Genomic DNA, 21,131 nt, shown 5'->3' with positions numbered 1-21,131 from the left:
GCTATGCCCAGGTCTAAACCCTGATGGGTTTCCAATGCATTTCTCAGATAAAAAAGAGCAAAGTTGTACATTTACCAAGGATTCGAGAATCTTAGCTAGACAAGGAAGCCTTGAAATGAGGTGATAATGAATAAGATCACTGCTATCTTTTGGAATATTTCCTGATAATTAATACATTTGGGTTATTGAGCCAACAAGGATAGGAGCTGCACACTTAAGCAGACTAGGATCCAATTGGTTGGCTCCTGTGGATTTCTTGTTGTGTATTGCTAGCAAAGCATCCAGGACTTATTTGTCTGTAAATGTTACTAGTTTCAAGAAGCTAGGCCTATATCGCATGTCACTATTTCACTATTTCACAGGAGAGTCATTTGAACGTACACCCCTGTTCAAAAGTTTGGGGTCACTTAGAAATGTCCTTGTTTTCGAAAGAAAAGCAAATATTTTTGTCCATTAAAATAACATCAAAACGATCAGAAATACAGTGTAGACATTGTTAATGTTGTAAATGGCTATTGTAGCTGGAAACGGCTGATTTTTAATGGAATATCTACCTAGGCGTACAGAGGCCCATTATCAGCAACCATCAGTCCTGTGTTCCAATGGCACGTTGTGTTTGCTAATCCAAGTTTATAATTTTAAAGGGCTAATTGATCATTAGAAAACCCTTTTGCAATTATGTTAGCACAGCTGAAAACTGTTGTGCTGATTAAAGAAGCAATAAAACTGGCCTTCTTGAGACTAGATAGTGTATCTTTACCTGGAGTTTTTTCCTTATTGTAGGCTACTACTTTCACCACTTTTAGTATTGAAATCTTTGGTTGTTTACTACACCTTGTTTAGCACATGGACTCACATGTGAATCCTTAAAGAGATGGGTGGGGCTAAGGTTTAAGAGGGTGTGAATGATGCTGAATGGGTGTAGACAAAGAAGAGCTCTACAGTAGGTTTACCAAAACATTCAAGGGCCATTTTCTCAAAAGTGGGGTTAAAGTTTATCAACTTTCAAAGCAGAATTACTTTCCCATTGTTCCTCAACTGCAGTGTATGATCTACCCTTTTGTAGCTCTGAGTCTTTACCTTTATCCAATGTAAAAAACACCATTCAAAATGTTGCTACATAAGACCGAATCGAGGTGGTCGGTCACAAATAGCCTAAAAGAAAAGCTTTGACTATAATTTCTCTGATCATTCAGCAAGTTTCCCATATCAGCATCCAGCCCAATATCATTGTGAATAGTCTTAAAAGTTATTTCAAAGAGATAACTCGCTGAAATAAAATGGTGATTAAATGCATCAATGATGGCATTTTTTTCTGTAATGAGGCCAGTGTCTGAATTAATTTGTTGTGGGAGAGAGGAGGAAGTAGAACCCTTCAGGGATTTGACAGTTTTCCAGAATTTAGCCAAGTTTCCATTGCAATCTGAAAGAGCGATGACATAATAATCAGATTTAGCCTTTCTGATTTTTTTTACACAATGATTCCTTAGTTGCTTAAAAGCTTGCCAGCCCAGGCCTAAGCCTGCATTCCTGGCCTTGACCCAAGCATCATCTCTTTCTTGAATGACTTCTGATAATTCCGGAGTGTACCAGGCATTCGATCTTCCTTCAACCCTTAATTTTTTTAACGGAGCATGATTATCCCCAATAGTATTGAAGACATCAGCAAAGAGGCTTAAAGCTAAATCAGGTTCAGGGATAGCTGAAATACAATTAAGGTCACTAAAATAAAGATGGTGTAAAAATGGCTGTTCACTTAAGTTTTTTAAGTTCTTCTTTGTGATGACGCGATGCTTAGATTATTGTGTCCTCACATCTCTAACATAAACAACTGGGCAATGGTCACTAATATATTGGGCGAAGACACATATTTCTCTGGTGTATTCGTTAAAATAAGATCAATCAGAGTTGACTTTGAAGGATCTTTAGGGTTGAGCCATGTAGGTTTAGTCACCAGCTGGATTAGGTTTAGATCATTACACGTTTCTTAGATTGCCTGCATTTCCCAATCATAATTTAGGTCACCCAGGATAATAACTTCTGATTTAGTAAAAGAAGACAACAAACTAGTTAACTCCTTGAGTGCAAAAGTTAGCCGAGGGAGGATGGTAGACAGTTTTTGATAAAAAAATTCCCCAGACAAAGGCTTAAGGACAGTAGCTCAAATTCTTTGGCAAGGGAAATGGATTTCAGTAAAGAGACAGAGAAATTATTTTTAATTAAAATGGCCACTGCACCCCCTCTACCCTGTCTGTCAGCTCTGAACAAATGATAGCCCTCAATATTAATATCAGAGTCCAGAATGGCCCAAGAGATCCAAGTTTCAGTCAATACGAGAATGTCCGGATTTGTCTGCATAACCCAGATCTTTAATATACCGTATTTTCCGCACTATAAGGCGCACCGGAGTATAAGCCGCAGCAGCTAAATTGAATGATATTGAACGATGTGTACATATATAAGCCGCACTGGACTATAAGCCGCAGGTGTTTTAATGTTTAATTACCATATGTAAGGGTTTGTGCACAGAGGGGATTGTCGGGAAAGAGATGGATTGTGCATGAAAACTTCCTTTGCACAAACTGTCTCGCTCTCGTAATGTCTGTCTGTCTTGCTCTCGTTCTGTCTCTCGTTCTGTCTCTCGTTCTGTCTCTCGTACCACTCTCGGTTCCACTTTTACTTTTGCGCGCTACCTGTCTCACTCTTTTCCGGCCTCCAGCTTTTCCTGCTGGAGACCGCCGCTTAAAGGTGGGGGGCGCGGACCGGTCATAGAGCCCATAGAGTTAAAGTTGGTGGACTGTAACCTGTAAAATCCATAGATTTAGGAGGTCTTCTAGTGGCCGTTAGCTGTAAAAATCCATAGATTAGCCGCACCGTTATATAAGCCGCAGGGTCGAAAAATTGGAAAAAGGCGCGGCTTATAGTCCAAAAATTACGGTAATCCAGTTTAGGAAGTAAGCTCCTAATATTCAGATACATCAACCCAAGGCCTTTGCGAATTTTAAAGTCATGTGGAAACTCCAACTCAAATAAGCTATGTTCAATTTGCAGTTGTGGGCCCTGTCTGATGGTTGATATTGATATAGTTGATATGGCTATAAGATTGCATTGAACTGCACCATTTGGTCTATCCATATTAGTAATAGAGGAAGAAATTGGAATTACTTTTCCAAGGTTAGCACCATAGGGCCTGAGGCCACAGCCAATGTCAATTTGACGAACTCTCAGAGTAACCAATGATGGAATGTTATAAACTGACTTATATGGGCTTTGGTTGCTATCCTGCAACAGCCCAAGCCCTCTATGTGATTTGAAAACCGAGGGGTTATTCAAGTTGATGGAATTCACATATTAACTAAAATCACTGGGTGAGCAGGCCACAGTGGGCTCCTCTTTTGAGCTAACAATAGCAGACGAATGGGTACAAGATTACAACTGACAACACCCCTAGAAGTATAGACAACAGTACGACGATAACGCTTAGAGAGGATCGAAGGTATTACCTGAGCGGGGCTTGGTCTGTCTCTGAGTCAATATCTAAATGCGGCCTTGAAATGTGAAGAGAGGGTTCAGGCTCATAGATGGTTTGGGTGGAGTCCATCATCCCTGTAGAGCATCTTTTGTTTCCAAAAAGTGTCGAAATTGTCAATAAAAGTTATGCCAACAGAGTGGCACTAGTCTTTACGCTAGATATGAAGTGATAAGAGCCTGCTGAACCTTTCGCAGCCGTGACCCGGCAGCCGCGATCGGCTGCTTTTCAGAGCCTTTTAGGGTGTTAAACAGCTCATTAAAATCCTGTTTCATTAGCTCTGATTGACCCTTTTTGATATAATTTGATCCCACATGCACTACAACAGCAGCAGCCCTTGCCCTGATGTAGGACGAACTGTAACTTAGTAAAATTGTTGCATGTTGCGTTTATATTTTTGTTCAGTGTAGTATGTTATAAGCTGGAAGTAGAAACCTAAGTATTGTTGTCCATTAGTTTACTCCAATTAGGGGAGGGGTGGTAGGATTAGGGTAAAATAATAAAGAAGGAAAATATTTTTTTTTTTTTAAGAGAAAAAATATGTGGGAGATTGGAAATGATGCAGACAATTACATTGATAGAACCCACAATCTATCTGCAATATTAAAGCTGACATATAGAAACTGCTCACCTGGGCGCTCCTTGTATGGTGAACATTTTGTCAGAGTGTTGCTCTCCCAGCTTGGTCATCACTTCATACAGCTGCTTACAGAGCTACAACAGCCAAAAGAGAGAGACAAATGTTGAAGTGATAAAAGTGTTCAAGTTATAAAATCCCCCTCCTTTCATTACATGTTAGCAGGGGCCTCACACGTATCTCAATACCATATCAATATAATTTATATAAGGGTGGCCAGTTACCGATAGTGAAATACTACTTTGTTTGTCAAAGTGCACCAATTCCACCATGTTGCCTTGTTCCTTCCCTGTCCCATTCAGTCCAATCATAAACAACAGCCAGCAAAAGAAAGTCTGTCCGTGCGGTAGCAGAGAGAACAGTCTATGACTAGGGTGGCTGGAGTATTTGACTATTTTTAGGGCCTTCCTCTCACACCGCCTGGTATAGAGGTCCTGGATGGCAGGAAGCATGGCCCCAGTGATGTACTGGGCTGTACGCACTACCCTCTGTAGCACCTTGCGGTCGGATGCCAAGCAGTTGCCATACCAGGCGGTGATGCAACCAGTCAGGATGCTCTCGATGGTGCAGCTGTAGACCGTTTTGAGGATCTGAGGACCCATGTCCAATCTTTTCAGTCTCCTGAGGGGGAATAGGAGTTGTCGTGCCCTCTTCACAACTGTCTTGGTGTGTTTGGAACATGATAGTTTGTTGGTGATGTGGATCCCAGTGAACTTGAAGCTCTCGACCTGCTCCACTACAGCCATGTCGATGTGAATGGTCCACGATCAGCTCCTTTGTCTTGATCACGTTGAGGGAGAGGTTGTTGTCCTGGCACCACACTGCCAGGTCTCTGACCTCCTCCCTATCGGCTGTCTCATCATTGTCGGTGATCAGGCCTACCACCGTTGTGTCGTCAAAAAACGTAATGATGGTGTTGGAGTCGTGCTTGGCCATGCAGTTGTGGGTGAACAGGGTGTACAGGAGGGGACTGAGCATGCACCCGAGGGGCCCCTGTGTTGAGGATCAGCGTGGCAGATGTGTTGTTGCCTACCGTTACCACCTGGGGTCGGCCCGTCAGGAAGTCCAGGATCCAGTTGCAGAGGGAGGTGTTCAGTCCCAGGGTCCTTAGCTTAGTTATGAGCTTCGAGGGCACTATGGTGTTGAACACTGAGCTGTAGTCAATGAACAGCATTCTCACGTAGGTGTTCCTTTTTTCCAGGTGGGAAAGGGCAGTGTGGAGTGCAATTGAGATTGCGTCATCTGTGGATCTGTTGGGGCGGTATGCGAATTGGAGTGGGTCTAGGGTTTCTGGGATGATGGTGTTGATGTGAGCCATTACCAGCCTTTCAAAGCACTTCATGGCTACAGACGTGAGTGCTACGGGTCGGTAGTCATTTAGGCAGGTTACCTTGGCGTTCTTGGGCACAGGGACTATGGTGGTCTGCTTGAAACATGTAGGTATTACAGACTTGAAAATGTCAGTGAATACACTTGCCAGTTGGTCAGCGCATGCTCGGAGTACACGTCCTGGTGCTCTCATGCATGCTTCAGTGTTGCTTGCCTCAAAGCGCGCATATGTCATTTAGCTCGTCTGGTAGGCTCGTGTCACTGGGCAACTCATGGCTGGGCCTCCCTTTGTAGTCCGTAATAGTTTGCAAGCCCTGCCACATCCGACGAGCGTCAGAGCCGGTGTAGTAGGTTTCAATCTTAGTCCTGTATTGACGCTTTGCCTGTTTGATGGTTCGTCGGAGGGCATAGCAGGATTTCTTATAAGCATCTGGGTTAGTGTCCCGCTCCTTGAAAACGGCAGCTCTACCCTTTAGCTCAGTGCGGCTGTTTCCTGTAATCCATGGCTTCTGGTTGTTGTATGTACGTACAGTCACTGTGGGGACGACGTCATCGATGCACTTATTGATGAAACCAGTGACTGATGTGGTATACTCCTCAATGCCATCGGATGAATCCCAGAACATATTCCATACTGTGCTATCAAAACAGTCCTGTAGCTTAGCATCGGCGTCATCTGACCACTTCCGTTTTGAGCGAGTCGCTGGTGCTTCCTGCTTTAGTTTTTTTATTTTAAGCAGGAATCAGGATAGAATTATGTTGGGGCGGTATGTACTCGTCTCTGTGTGTGGAGTAAAGGTGGTCTAGAGTTTTTTTCCCTCTGGTTGCACGTGACATGCTGGTAGAAATGAGGTAAAACAGATTTAAGTTTTCCTGCATTAAAGTCCCTGGCCACTAGGAGCACAGCCTCTGGATGAGCATTTTCTTGTTTCCTTATGGCCTTATACAGCTCGTTGAGTGCGGTCTTAGTGCCAGCATCGCTTTGTGGGAGTAAATAGACAGCTACGGAAAATACAGATGAAACTCTTGGTAAATAGTGTGGTCTACAGTTTATCATGTGAGGTACTCTACCTCAGGCGAGCAAAACCTCAAGACTTCTTTAATATTAGATTTCACGCACCAGCTGTTATTGACAAATAGACACAAACCACCACCCCTTCTCTTAGGGTAGAACTGAGAAGGTAGCTGTTCTGTCTTTCCAATGCACGAAAAACCCAGCCAACTGTATTATACATGTCGTCGTTCAGCAACGACTCAGTGAAACATAAGAAATTACAGTTTTTAATGTCCCGTTGGTAGGATAATCTCGAATGGAGCTCATCCAGTTTATTCTCCAATAATTGCACGTTGGCCAATAGGACGGAGGGTAGAGGCGGGTTACCCACTTTCCGCCGAATTCTCACAAGGCAGTCAGATCTGCATCCCCTGTATCGGCGTCTCCTCTTCATGTGAATGACGGGGATTTGGGCCTGGTCCGGGAGCAGCAGTAAATCCTTCACGTCCGACTTGTTAAAGAAAAAATATTTGTCCAGTTTGAGGTGAGTTATCGCTGTTCTGATATCCAGAAGCTGTTATCGGTCATCAGAGACAGTGGCAGAAATATTATGTACAAAATAAGTTACAAACAACGCCAAGAAACACACAAAATAGCACAATTGGTTAGGAGTCTGTAAAACGGCAGCCATCCCCTCCGGCGCCATTCTCAATCATAGGCCTAACATAATTGGCAGTAGCATCTGTCGACAGACTGTTGGATGCCACGACTAAAGAGGAACTTTGTTCCAGTACGCTGATTTTTATTCACTGATCATTTGGACAAATCACGATTTCGCAGGTGCTCGCTGGGTGTCCGAGATTACTTTAAACTAAATGATCAATTAAATAAATAAAAATATATCAGGGTTGGGGTCAATTCCAATTTAAGGTAGTCAATTCAGGAAGTGATTTGAATGTACAATTCAGAAATGGAAAAACTTTAGAAATAAATAGCTTCTACTTTTCAGTTTATTTAAAATTATATACTGTATATAAAAAAATAATATTCAATTGTAATAAACGTTTTCTTCCTGAATTGAACTGACCCCAACCTCAGCGGGTCGGAAACAACCAAATGCATCCAGTCTTCAGCGTAAATGGAAAGAGAGCCTGTGACGCGACATCCACTTTTGCATGTTAACAAGGCGACACTCCATCTTAACTCCTTCTCCACATTTACTGGATTGGTTGAACGGTGCAAAAGGATTAGAAAGAAAGAAACGCCATCTCAAGCGTTTCTTTTTGTACGTCTGGTATGTTAGGTTAAATTGACCTAAACCCTGAAATAAATGAAAAATGAATAAATGAGGCACAATTTATACTTTTCCCTGCAGAGGGCAGTCTAGAACCAAATGTTGAACTTGGACGGATAAAGATGTCAGGACACACACACACGATACAAAACAATTGACCCCAGGAAAAAACATTAATAGGGTTCTGCATAAAAACCGCACCACAGGTTTAAATGAGTTGTGCCCTCGGTCTACTGACTGCTGCTTTCACATCTGTCCTCTGTTCTTTATTGGGACCCTGCTGTCTGAGGGGGCATTCTTTGTACCAACACACCTTCCAGCCAGGCATCCATGAAGGATGTAGATGGTGTGATCTGAAGGAGAACATGCCTAAAACAAGTCTGAACATAAAGCTTTCTCTCTGGGTCGGGCAAGGACCAGAAATCTGCCCGGGCATTTCTAACACATCGGTCCATTTTGTCCTTTGAGGCCCCGATTATTAGTCAAATTATTATTATTCTGCACAGCAACTCCACTTTAGACAGGCCCACTGGTCTAAAGATGGACCAGCTAATCTGGCAATTGCCAGAACTGCCCTATGGCCACTCCGTTTCTGTCCATAAACGACGCAGATGGTGTGATCTGAAGGAGAACAAGCCTAAAACAAGTCAAACCGCCTTCTCTTCATCAACGGCCAAAAACAATCCCTTTCCTACCTGACCATTTAGGCTCAATTTCAGAACAGATGTTCAGAATACTTACAAGACTCAAATCACTGGTGTCCCTAAACCAATCATATCGTGACACCATGGCAGTGTCCTAAATGGCTCCCTATTCCTATAAAGTGCACCATAGGGCTCTGGTCAAACGTAGTGCACTATATAGGCCCTCATGTTTGGCCCGGCGCGATGGGGAGTAGTAGCCAGGCTAGGAATCGCGAGAGGCTATAGTTTAGGGATTACCTTGATATTCACCAGTAATACTGCTGACAGCCAATACAATACAATAGGCCTAATATATGGTAGTTACTGTAGTCATTTCCCTAGACCTCAGTAAGACAATTACAATGTCACATAACAGTGCTGTCCCTGCTAGTTGGAAATGCAGTACCTTTGAAGACAGGATAATAAGGTTTAAGTGGGTAAGTGTGAGCGAATCATGTGCTGGCCTAAAGTTATTTCAGGAAGTGAAATAAAAATGGAATTCATTAATTGAAAACATCATAATTGATGGGTATTTTCCTCGTTTATAAATTCAATTTCAGTGCACTTCCTTAACGGAGTTGAAATGGCATTGAGCCAAACACAGATGGCTGTGGACCCCTGAACCAGTATTCATCAGAAGACACAGGCTGCCAGAGTTGTATATTCAGTCCAACACAGTACTGGCATGTATATTTCAGGTGATTTATCAAAGGTTAAGGATAATGGCGCTGGCAGTTTCTGTCACTCACTCTCCCAGCATTCTCCTGACTTGCCTTAGTAACATGTTCACGTTGGTATTCTGAAGGTCTATGACTATGTTCAGAATTCAACCTTCAATGGCAAACCAGAGAAATTGAGAGCTGAGAAGTTCTGGTTCACAGACTTGCCTCACCGCTGATATTTCCCACACACAAACAAACATCTCTCCAAATTATGATTGACTAGCATTTCTGAAGGAAAGAGGAAGGCCTACATTATAATGTTTCACTCGATCACCGACAGGAAGAGAGGTGAAATAGAGAGGTGTTATTACCGAAACTGGAGGAGCAAATTTGAAGCTATAATGCTAGGTTTTCAGCCCATATTTGATATGAAAGGATTTTCCACTACAAAAGTGTTATGTGCAGCAAAACCTTACTATAAACCCTTTATTTCTAGGTAAATATTTCTACATTTTACAAAAAATATATGCTGCTCAAGTAGACATCTAAACGTCTTGTGTATTGACATTTTCAATTCCACATTATCATCGTGAGCTGTAATTTTCATGCTCCTTGAATCAGCCATCAGTTGACTATTTGTCCATTTACATTTTAATAAATTGTTGAATTAGTAACTTAGTGTATGTCTTAGTGAAAAAAATTGGCTATATGATCAAGGCTAATGTGATATGATGTAAGTCCACAATTAGGCTATAGAAGTAAAGAGCGCTGAGGATGTTTTTGGATAACAAGAATTTCAGATACTCGCTCATCTTCACCATCTGGTGCTTGAGGTTGGTCAAGCGGTTAAGGCTGCCTAACTGAGCATGTATGCAATCTCCTGCCTGCGTGGGATGGAATCCCGGCCCCACCGGTCTTCACACTACGTTCCCTCTATCTGTCTCCCAGCTCTCTTCTGTCTAAAATGAACTTTAAAAAAAGATATATGTGTTTGGATACACTAGGCATAGATGGTACATGGTACATCATCATACTGAACTGTACTTTATCCCTTGTGTTGATGCAATGTCAGAAGAAAGAGACTCAACCTTCAAAAACACCACCCAGCGCATAAAGCAAATAGCCTTGAGTATTTCTATTTTTTTAACTTACCACAGAGATTTCCCGATGGAATTTGGCCTCCAGGTTCGTCACGTTCTTGAATGTGTTCACGTAGAATCCGACTCGGCTTGAAGGGGGAAAACACATCTGTTACCATTGTGCTGTCTTTTCACCAACAAACATCTTCTTTAAAGCCCTAAAATTATGGAAGTAATTTATGAATTGACAGCCTTAGCTATAAGGCTAATGCTGTTAGACTTATGAATTCCATACATTGGAATGAACAGTTTACCATAACAATATACTTTTCATACCACTTTTCAAAAAAATAAAACCATATCAAACTGGTGGTCAGAGATACAAAACGCTGTTTAACTATAGTCCCTATACATGGTTATTGCCTTCTAGGGAGTTTCCTGGCCACTGTGCTTCTACCTCTACATTGCTAGCTCTTTGGGATTTGAGGCTGGGTATCTGTAAAGCACTTTGTGACAACTGCTGATGTAAAAAGGGCTTTATAAAATAAATTGTATTGATTGATACATTGTTTACCAACCAGTTTGCAAAATGTTAGATACGTATTGTAAATTGCGATCTATTGCTGCTATTCAGGTGAACTCATAGCACATCTTTCTTCTGAACATATAAGCAATAAGTGCGAATTTCAGAAACTGCTAAACCAAAGTGTACAGCAAACATTGTGTTGCCCTTGTGAGGATCCTCTCTGCAATGCCCTCTAGCACTGCTCTATACTCTTGTCATTTTGCAATGATGCATGTAGGAGACATGTGGTCATTCATTCACACACACACACACACACACACACACACACACACACACACACACACACACACACACACACACACACACACACACACACACACACACACACACACACACACAGGGGTTGAATTGATTCTGACACATATCCTGAACACATATACTGTAGCTCAGCTGTTAATGCAGATTTTTTCACAAAAGGATGACTGTCATTATAACTATGATAGGGCTAAAAATAAAAAGTACCGCAATTCCTATCCACGAGTAGAGCGGTGCTAGAGGGCATTGCAGAGAGAGGATGCCTCTGATTGGACAGATTACGTAACCACGGCTGCAAGCATTCCTCTCCAGTGAGCAGCCAGTGCGCTGCTTGCTGCTGCTCAAGATGGCACACACACACACACACACACACACACACACACACACACACACACACACACACACACACAGGGGGGCGGACTTTGTGATTTATAGGCCCCAGGCAGAGGCCAGTCTGAGGCCCCTCCCCCCCCCCCATGTCTATTTAACAACATCATGGCTACCGGCTCTTTTAGGTGAACGAAGCAGAATGAAAAGGCTTACTGAAAATAATTAAAATGCCCTTCACTAGTAAAGGTCTTTACATCACCACTTAGAACAGGGGTGGGAAATAATTTAAACGGAGGGACAAACCATTTTCTTTTGTTGTTGAAAGCAATTTGTGGGCCAGAAGAAAGGCAGTTATTTTAAAATATTATAGGTCCATTGTCATTTCTACATACTTTCTATCTGGTTTTACTTAGATAGGGATGCACTGATGTGGAAAGTCTGTGCCAATAACTATATCTGATATTTTCACTTTGAAGATGCAAAATATTTTTTTCTTGTTTGTTTCACAATAAGACAAAAAAACTGAAAACTTGAGCGTGCATAACTATTCAATACAGTCAATACTTCGTAGAGCCACAATTACTGCTGCAAGTCTCTTGGGGTATGTCTCTATAAGCTTGGCACATCTAGCCAATGGGATTTTTGTCCATTCTTCAAGGCAAAACTGCTCCAACTCCTTCAAGTTGGATGGGTTCCGCTGGTGTAGAGCAATCTTTAAGTCATAACACAGATTCTCAATTGGATTGAGGTCTGGGCTTTGACTAGGCCATTCCAAGACATGTAAATGTTTCCCCTTAAACCACACGAGTGTTGCTTTAGCAGTATGCTTAGGGTCATTGTCCTGCTGGAAGGTGAACCTCCGTCCCAGTCTCAGATCTCTGGAAGACTGAAACAGGTTTCCCTCAATAATTTCCCTGTATTTAACGGCATCCATCATTCCTTCAATTCTGACCAGTTTCCCAGTCCCTGCCGATGAAAAACATCCCCACTGCATGATGCTGCCACCACCATGCTTCACTGTGGGAATGGTGTTCTCGGGGTGATGAGAGGTGTTGGGTTTGTGCCAGGCATTTTCCTTGATGGCCAAAAAGCTCAATTTTAGTCTCATCTGACCAGAGTACCTTGTTCCATATGTTTGGGGAGTCTCCCACATGGCTTTTGGCGAACACCAAACGTGTTTGCTTATTTTTTTCATTAAGCAATGGCTTTTTTCTGGCCACTCTTCCGTAAAGCCCAGCTCTGTGGAGTGTACGGCTTAAAGTGGTCCTATAGACAGATACTCCAATCTCCGCTGTGGAGCTTTGCAGCTCCTTCAGGGTTATCTTTGGTCTCTTTGTTGCCTCTGATTAATGCCCTCCTTGCCTGGTTCATGAGTTTTGGTGGGCGACCCTCTCTTGGCAGGTTTGTTGTGGTGCCATATTCTTTCCAGTTTTTAATAATGGATTTAATGATGCTCCATGGGATGTTCAAAGTTTCAGATATTTTTTTTATAACCCAACCCTGACCTGTATTTCTCCACAACTTTGTCCCTGACCTGTTTGGAGATCTCCTTGGTTTTCATGGTGCCGCTTGCTTGGTGGTGCCCCTTGCTTAGTGGTGTTGCAGACTCTGGGGACTTTCAGAACAGGTGTATATATACACTGAGATCATGTGACAGATCATGCGACACTTAGATTGCACACAGGTGGACTTTATTTATTTAACTAATTATGTAACTGAAGGTAATTGGTTGCACCACCACTTTTCCGTTATTAATTTTTTCGAATTTTTTGAAACAAGTTATTATTTTCATTTCACTTCACCAATTTGGAGTATTTTGTGTATGTCCATTACATGAAATCCAAATAAAAATCCATTTAAATTACAGGTTGTAATGCAACAAAATAGGAAAAACGCCAAGGGGGATGAATACTTTTGCAAGGCACTGTATGCATGCATGCATCTTGCATAAAATCAATATGGCATATATTATTATATGAATGCAGTAATTGGAACATCATTATAATTAATCAGTTAGTAACTTGCAATTAAGAAGGAATTAACATGTAGTAAAGTCAATGATAATGCTGAAAAGACGAAATTCAAGCAGAACCCATTGTAGTGAAGTCTACGCCCATTCTTTGTTTTACAAACTACTGCATAGTTTACTCCAATTAGGGGAGGGGATGTAGGGTTAGCGGAAAATAAGAAAGGAAAATATATTACAAAATAAGAAAGAAAAATGGCGGATGGAAATTATGCAAATAACTACATTGATAGAACCCACAATCTATCTGCAATATTAAAGCTGATCTAACCCCTAGAAAAAAAACTACTGCATCACGCACACACTTCTCATAATTGAAAACAGGAAGCAACTAACTGTAACAGGAGTATACCTATACCCGTGCTTCTACATCTAAATTGCTTGCTCTTTGGGGTTTGAGGCTGGGTTTCTGTATAAGCACTTTGTGACATCTGCTGATGCAAAAAGGTGGCGCAGTGGTCTAAGGCACTGCATCGCAGTGCTAGCTGTGCCACTAGAGATCCTGGTTCGAATCCAGGCTCTGTCGTAGCCGGCCGCGACCGGGAGACCCATGGGGCGGCGCACAATTGGCCTAGCGTCGTCCAGGGTAGGGGAGGGAATGGCCGGCAGGGATGTAGCTCAGTTGGTAGAGCATGGTGTTTGCAACGCCAGGGTTGTGGGTTTGAAAAAATAAAATAAAAAAATAATGTATGCACTCACTAACTGTAAGTCGCTCTGTATAAGAGCGTCTGCTAAATGACTAAAATGTAAAATAAATACATTTGATTGATTGACCTCATAATAGTACTGTAGTATATCTTTTTTTATTTTTTTTACAGTACCCGAAACCATTCATTTTGATTTGTAATTGACCATGGGAAGAGGCGCTACAGCGTAAATACCACAACATTGGTTTATCTATGACAGTTTTAATTAGGGTCATATTAATTAGCGCACACCGTACCAAATCGTTTTGCAACGGAAAACAAAAACAAGCGTTTCTTATTGGACAAATCAGGTAGGCCCCTCTCCATGGTCGGCCCATTTTTTTCCGTTTGGTGCCTAGTGAATGTGACTCAGGTGTTGATATTAGTTTACCTGTCCCAGAGAGTTGGTAGCTCGTCCTGTAGATCAACATTGAGCTCATCAAACACCTTCTGGGCTTTTTTCAACTCATCCTCTGCCTGAAGAGAGAAATACATAACGAGGGGGGAAATATTAACATATCTCTTTCCTGCCAAAACCAGCACCTTGAAGATGAACTGCTTTGCACAAGGATTCTCTTTTACACTTGATACACAGTACTTTACTTGTAGTGTACTGTCATGATGCTCTTATAAGACTGCGATAAGAATGACATAACGTACAGTATGTTAATGACCACCCACTTTTCAATTATGGTTGGAGACTAGGTTGTTGTTAAACGGCTCTAGTCTGTTTGTTGGGTTTACATCACAAAACTATTGGAAAGGTGAACTATTATAGCATATGAGGTATTTACGTTTTAGTAAAAGGGTTGTGTTTCTCTATCATTCTTCACTACAATGGTAAAGGCGGACAGAATAGCACATTGTTGTATTACTGCATAGGTCTTACCTTGGAGACCTTCCGATCACTTCTATTGACCACTGCCTGAATGGTCTCGAGATGGTGCCGTGCACTGTCGTAGTCAATTAGCTTTCTGCTTCTTTTCGCCACACGGATCTGATGGTGAATAGAGTACATGGAGTTAGCAAAGTACCACACAGACCGGCCTTTAATACAATACAATAGTCTACAAAGTCCTTCCCCTGAGCAAAAGTTCCAAGCATAAAGGTGTCAACCTTTCTGAGGCTGCGTCCCAAATGGCACCCTATTCCCTTTATAGTGCATTACTTCTGACCACGGCCCATTGGGCCCTGGTCAAAAGTAGTGCGCAATATAGGGAATAGGGTGCCATTTGGGACGCACTCTGAGCCACAGGGACAAAAGCCTGAAATCTCTTCAAGTCTTTGAGACCGTGAGCATATTAAGAATATGCCGGAAGAGATGAACCAATTATTTTACAAGGGCACTTTCCTAGTCAAACTTCTCACCAAATAGCTAATTTATTACAAATAGTGCTGTACTATAAACAATTTGGATACATAAGTGGGAAAAAAAAACAATATTATTGAGTTGGTTAAAGGCAAGCGTCAACTCAAATTTTGACACACAAGGACTGCTATTAGTTTCTGTGGCGACAGAGCCAAGGCTAAACTGTTGTTCATGCAGTATACGGTACCTTGAGGTCGGGGAACTGTTGCAGGTACGTGTCCAGTGTGATAAGTGATGAATCAACCAGCTTCTGATGGAAGTCCTCCCATAAGACATCACAGTTCTAAAGGAGAAACACAGAGAAACATTTCAGTTAGCCAGATGCTGAACAAGAGGAGAACAGGTGGTTAAAATCAGAGTCATATGGTGTAATATACAGTACCTATATCTACCTACACTACCAGTCAAAAGCTTTAGAACACCTACTCATTCCAGGGTTTTTCTTTATTTTTACTATTTTCTACATTGTATAATAACAGTGAAGACATCAAAACAATGAAATAACACATATGGAAGCATGTAGTAATCAAAAAAGTGTTAAACAAATCAAAATATATTTTATATTTGAGATTCTTCAAATAGCCACCCTTTGCACACACTTTCTTTCCTTCTTAATGCGTTTGAGCCAATCAGTTGTGTTTTGACAAGTTATACAGAAGACAGCCCTATTTGGTAAAAGTAAGGAAGCTACTCCCCTCACCATTATTTAGACATAAACTGCATCTCCTCCCTTAATTAGTATGGCTCTCTCAAGTGGTAGTATTAAAGTGTTGTGGTTAAGAAATGATGATGATTTATGTGAACTACTGATGTCTGTGATGACTAATAATGCAACGCTGATCTCATCCATAGCGATCGCAGTGCCCTGTTGTGTACCCTATATCATATCTGGTCTGATCTGTCTTATGTTGTGGTCCTTTGTAGCTCAATTGGTAGAGCATGGCGCTTGTAACGCCAGGGTAGTGGGTTCGATCCCCAGGACCAGCCATACGTAAACATTTATGCACACATGACTAAGTCGCTTTGGATAAAAGCATCTGCTAAATGGCATATTATTATTAAAAGACCAAGTCCATATTATGGCAAGAACAGCTCAAATAAGCAAAGAGAAACGACAGTCCATCATTACTTTAACACATGAAGGTCAGTCAACACGGAACATTTCAAGAACTTTGTAAGTTTCTTCAAGTGCAGTCGCAAAAACCATCAAGCGCTATGATGAAACTGGCTCTCATGAGGACCGCCACAGGAATGGAAGACCCAGAGTTACCACTGCTGCAGTGATTGTATCCATGTGATAGAGAAAACCTTTGGCACAGAGGACTCAGGAGAGAATTACATTTTAATTAGGTTTTTGTTTACACAGTGATGAAGGGGGTAAATGAAAAGGTGGATGCTACCTACATGATGTTCTTCCTGCAACAGATGTGAGTGAGATTAATTAACATACAGTGCCTTCAGAAAGTATTCACACCTAGGGCTGTTGCGGTGACCATATTACCGCCACACCGGCGGTCACGAGTCATGAAGGCAGTCAAATTCCACGTGACCGTTTAGTCACGGTAATTAGGCTTCTCCAAGCTCTGATGCTGCGGATGGTCATTAGTAGCCTACCAAACTTGCTAACTGCCTGGTACTCAGCACTCTATTGTCCCTCTAATCACTCAGACATCAATGCAAATGTAAACGAAAATCTAAACAAACACTTCATGAGAGCCCATGAGCTCATGTTGCGCAACAATTCTATAGGCTATGCAATTGCGTGAGAAAACAGAGTGATGGCCTCCATTAAAAAGAGGAGGATCCCATCAGCTTTCTATAGGCTAGGCCTACTATATTTATTTCTCAACTTTCCTAATATTAAGCACATTGCGAGAGTTCAGTGACCGGCCGGCCGAAGACGACACGACAGCACCCTCCTCAGGGGATAGGTACTCAGTGTAAAGCCAATTAGTAAACGGCTGGGTCCACTAATTGCTTTGTGTCTCCCTCTATAAAGTTGTTCCAGGAGATGAGCTCGGGGCTGGGAGCATACACAGGGACCTGTGAGGACGTCGTACTCTCCTATCTCAGAGAACACTTCTTCTGATGAACCTTGGCTCTCGGTTAAGCAAGGCAGGCTATAGGTAGAGAGAAGCGTTCCCCCTGTAAATGTTATGTGCAGACGATAGTCTAAAGACAGGTGAAGCCTTTTGTTGTTAGGTTTTCCCTGTTGGCCACGGCCTTTAGGTCAACTGCTTTGTTTATTTTTTCTTCATTTCCCCCCCTCGCTGTTGTGTCGGGTGAAAGAAAACTTGTTTATTGACAATACAAAAGCAAAGGAACCACAACCACTGCCTCCGGTCTGTTCATTTCATGCCTCCCGCCTGTGTTAGGGTGTTTTGGACAAGCTGATCCGTCACATTATCTTTACAACAGGACTATATCCTACCTGGCTGACATGAAAATGAACCACGGAAAAGCATCCTCCATTCGCTATTTCAGGTGCATGATAATGGATCATTCTAAATCAAAACAATTTTCACATCTGTTATTTAGTATATGTAAAGACAAGATTAAATCAAGAAAAGTCTGATGGGTGACAATATTAGCCTATCACTTGTGAATGATATATTATCACTTGTGAATGATGCCCAGCATAAGAAACAATGCTTTTTTTCCCCTTGTCTTTTTCTAATCATAGTCGCACGCCTCATGTAGCCTAGCCCATAGGCCTATATGTTTTAATAAGCTTTGTATCACAACTAAAGTGTCCAAATAACTTCTGCTTTATAAGGGGTGTAGAGCATAACTGGCATACATAAGCAGCGCATGAGTGTCAAGTTTGGGGAAGATAATTTTCACCATAAAAATGCACCGTTATAAAAAAAGCATTACATGCATAATTGCATTTGCGGTCACCTTTGATAATGGTGTTTTCCTACTAATGGAACATTGGCGCTTATAGCCTACTGCCATGTGCACGTTGCTGCGCTTATAATGTGAAGAAATAGCCTAATAGTTTATCAACATTTTAAGCTAAACTTTCTGATCTGTTGCGTCAGCCATATTGCGTAAAAACATTTTTTTTTTTATGCTACTGGTTGTATTCATTTGAGATCTATGGCATCCCACAACTGTCCCAGACTATGTTTGGAATGTTTATTTCTCGCACAGAATAGAATAGGTCAACTATTGGACTATTGGGGTTAGTAGATTGACATAGGCTAGTGCTTTTGCTGTTCGTTAGGCCTACTCATCTTGTTGGCTGATGAAAAGTAAATGTGAACAGTTCTTCAAATATCTTCAATATGCACCTCGGAATTTGATAAGGATGCACGCAGTTGCGTCCCCGATGTGTCTGTCTTCACTTGTAGCCTGTGAGAAAGACCCAATCACGTGATAGAGAGCCATGTGAGTGAGAGCTGCTTCGGAGCACGCAGCACTCAGGGAGAAGCGCACAACGCAGCACTCTGGGCCAATGGCATGGATTTTTTTAGGGTGCATTATGGCCACACAATGGGGATGCCGCCCGGGAAATTCAAGGCATTATCAAGTGCTTGTCAAATTCTGAATGAAAGACTGATAAAGTGTGTACAGCCTGCGCAAAAAAACAAAGCAGAGCTCATGCCTTTCAAGCAACTTTTTTCAAATCATCATTAGAGTCGCATCATGCAGTGTTACAGTGTTTTAAAAATCAAAACATATAGCCCAACGTTTGTAGAACAACTAAAGCTACATTAATAACTCTAAATTAAGCATATAGGTGTAGCTTTGTTAACCGCTCAACACAGAATAGCCGCATGTGGGCACTCCCTCAAATCGTTTGGAGAAAATATCCTTTCTATTTAATTCAGCTTTGTTAAATTGTATTCTTCATTCTATAAAATAATGCCACGGAATTCTAAGCTTGTCTGCTAAATGAACTAGTGTAGCCCACAGCCATTTGGCATAGCCAGATCAGGACCTAACACAAGGACAACTCAGAGTATACTATTCTGTTCTTCTAAAATAGACTACATTTTCTTCATATCATGTTTCTTTAGACCTGTCTAAAATAAAAGAATGGATTTATTGTGAAGGTGTAGGCTATATTACACAGATTTATTATACTTTTTAAAATGTAGATGTTCCAAAGGTCTGCATCTGTGGCTTGTAAGCCATGTGTGGAAACCAGGAGATGCTAAAGATTATGTTAATTAACAGTCAATTATCGTGAGACCGACAGTTATTTGCTTGACAATCACCGGCTGACGAAATTTCGTGACCGCCACAGCCCTATTAACACCCCTTGTCTTTTTCCATATTTTGTTACAGCCTGATTTTAAAATTTATTAAATTGAGATTGTGTGTCACTGGCCTACACACAGTACCCCATAATGTAAAAGTGGAACTATGTTTTCAGAAATGTTTACAAATAAATTAAATAAATTAAAAGCTGAAATGTCTTGAGTCAATAAGTATTCTACCCATTAGTTATTGCAAGCCTAAATAAGTTCAGAAGTGAACATTTGCTTAACAAGTCACATAATCAGTAGCATGGACTCACTCTGTGTGCAATAATAGTGTTTAATAAAAAAAAATTATGACTACCTCATCTCTGTACCTCACACATACAACTATATGTTAGGTCCCTCAGTCAAGCAGTGAATTTCAAACACAGATTCAACCACAAAGACCAGGGAGGTTTTCCAATGCCTTGCAAAGAAGGGCACCTATTGGTAGATTGGTAAAAAATAAATACAAAAAAGCAGACAATGAATATCCCTTTGAGCATGGTGAAGTTATTAATTACACATTGGATGGTGTATCAATACACCCAATATACAGTCGTCCTTCCTAAATCAGTTGCCGGAAAGGAAGGAAACCGCTCAGGGATTTCACCATGAGGCCAATGGTGACTTTAAAACAGTTACTTTCGTTGAATGACGAAAATTGAGGCTGGATCAACAACATTGTAGTTACTCCACAATACTAAACTAAATGACAGAGTGAAAAGAAGGAAGCCTGCATCCTGTTTGCAGTAAGGTACTAAAGTCAAACTGCAAAAAATGTGGCAAAGAAATTAACTTTATTTCCTGAATACAAAGTGTTATGTTTGGGGATAATCCAACACAATACATCACGGAGTACCACTCTTCATATTTTCAAGAATGGTGGCGGCTGCATAATGTTATGGGTTTGCTTGTCATCGGCAAGGACTAGGGAGTTATTTGGAATAAAAATAAATGGAATAGAGCTAAGCACAGGCAAAATCCTAGAGGAAAACCTGGTTCAGTCTGCTTTCCAGACACTGGGAGACAAATTCACCTATTAGCAGGACAATAACCTAAAACACAAGGCCAAGTATACTGGAGTTGCTTACCCAGACCACATTGAATGTCTGAGTGGCCTAGTTACAGTTTTGACTTAAATTGGCTTGAAAATCCATGACAAGACTTGAAAATGACTTTCTAGCAATGATCAACAACCAACTTGAAGCTTGAAGTGAAGCTTGAATAAAAAAATAAAAAAAAGTGCAAATATTGTACCATCCAGGTGTCCAAAGCGCTAAGAGACGTACCCAGAAAGACTCACAGCAGTAATCGCTGCCAAATGTGATTCTAACATGTATTGACTCAGGGTTGTGAATACTTATGTAAATCAGATATTTCTGTATTTCATTTTCAATAAATCTGCAAAAATGACTAAAA

General features: G+C 41.4%; 1 protein-coding gene across 9 annotated transcripts in view; it reads right to left on the bottom strand.

Moving 5' to 3' along the window:
• The window catches only part of amph (amphiphysin), a 117,231-nt gene that overhangs the window by 37,443 nt on the left and 58,657 nt on the right, over window positions 1-21,131 (bottom strand). For all 9 annotated transcript variants that reach the window (XM_045206162.1, XM_045206164.1, XM_041841475.2 and 6 more), the window contains exons 5-9: window positions 15,647-15,742; window positions 14,980-15,087; window positions 14,482-14,567; window positions 10,281-10,356; window positions 4,161-4,243 (exon numbers count right to left, since the gene is read on the bottom strand). In XM_045206162.1, the coding sequence (XP_045062097.1) occupies window positions 4,161-4,243; window positions 10,281-10,356; window positions 14,482-14,567; window positions 14,980-15,087; window positions 15,647-15,742 (449 nt within the window). The remainder of the gene's footprint in view (window positions 1-4,160; window positions 4,244-10,280; window positions 10,357-14,481; window positions 14,568-14,979; window positions 15,088-15,646; window positions 15,743-21,131) is intronic.

The sequence above is a fragment of the Coregonus clupeaformis genome, chromosome 21 (genome assembly GCF_020615455.1).
Source record: "Coregonus clupeaformis isolate EN_2021a chromosome 21, ASM2061545v1, whole genome shotgun sequence".
NCBI classification, from domain to species: Eukaryota; Metazoa; Chordata; class Actinopteri; order Salmoniformes; family Salmonidae; genus Coregonus; species Coregonus clupeaformis.
Note: the sequence above shows the minus strand (reverse complement) of the source record. Positions and strands in the feature narration are given on the sequence as shown.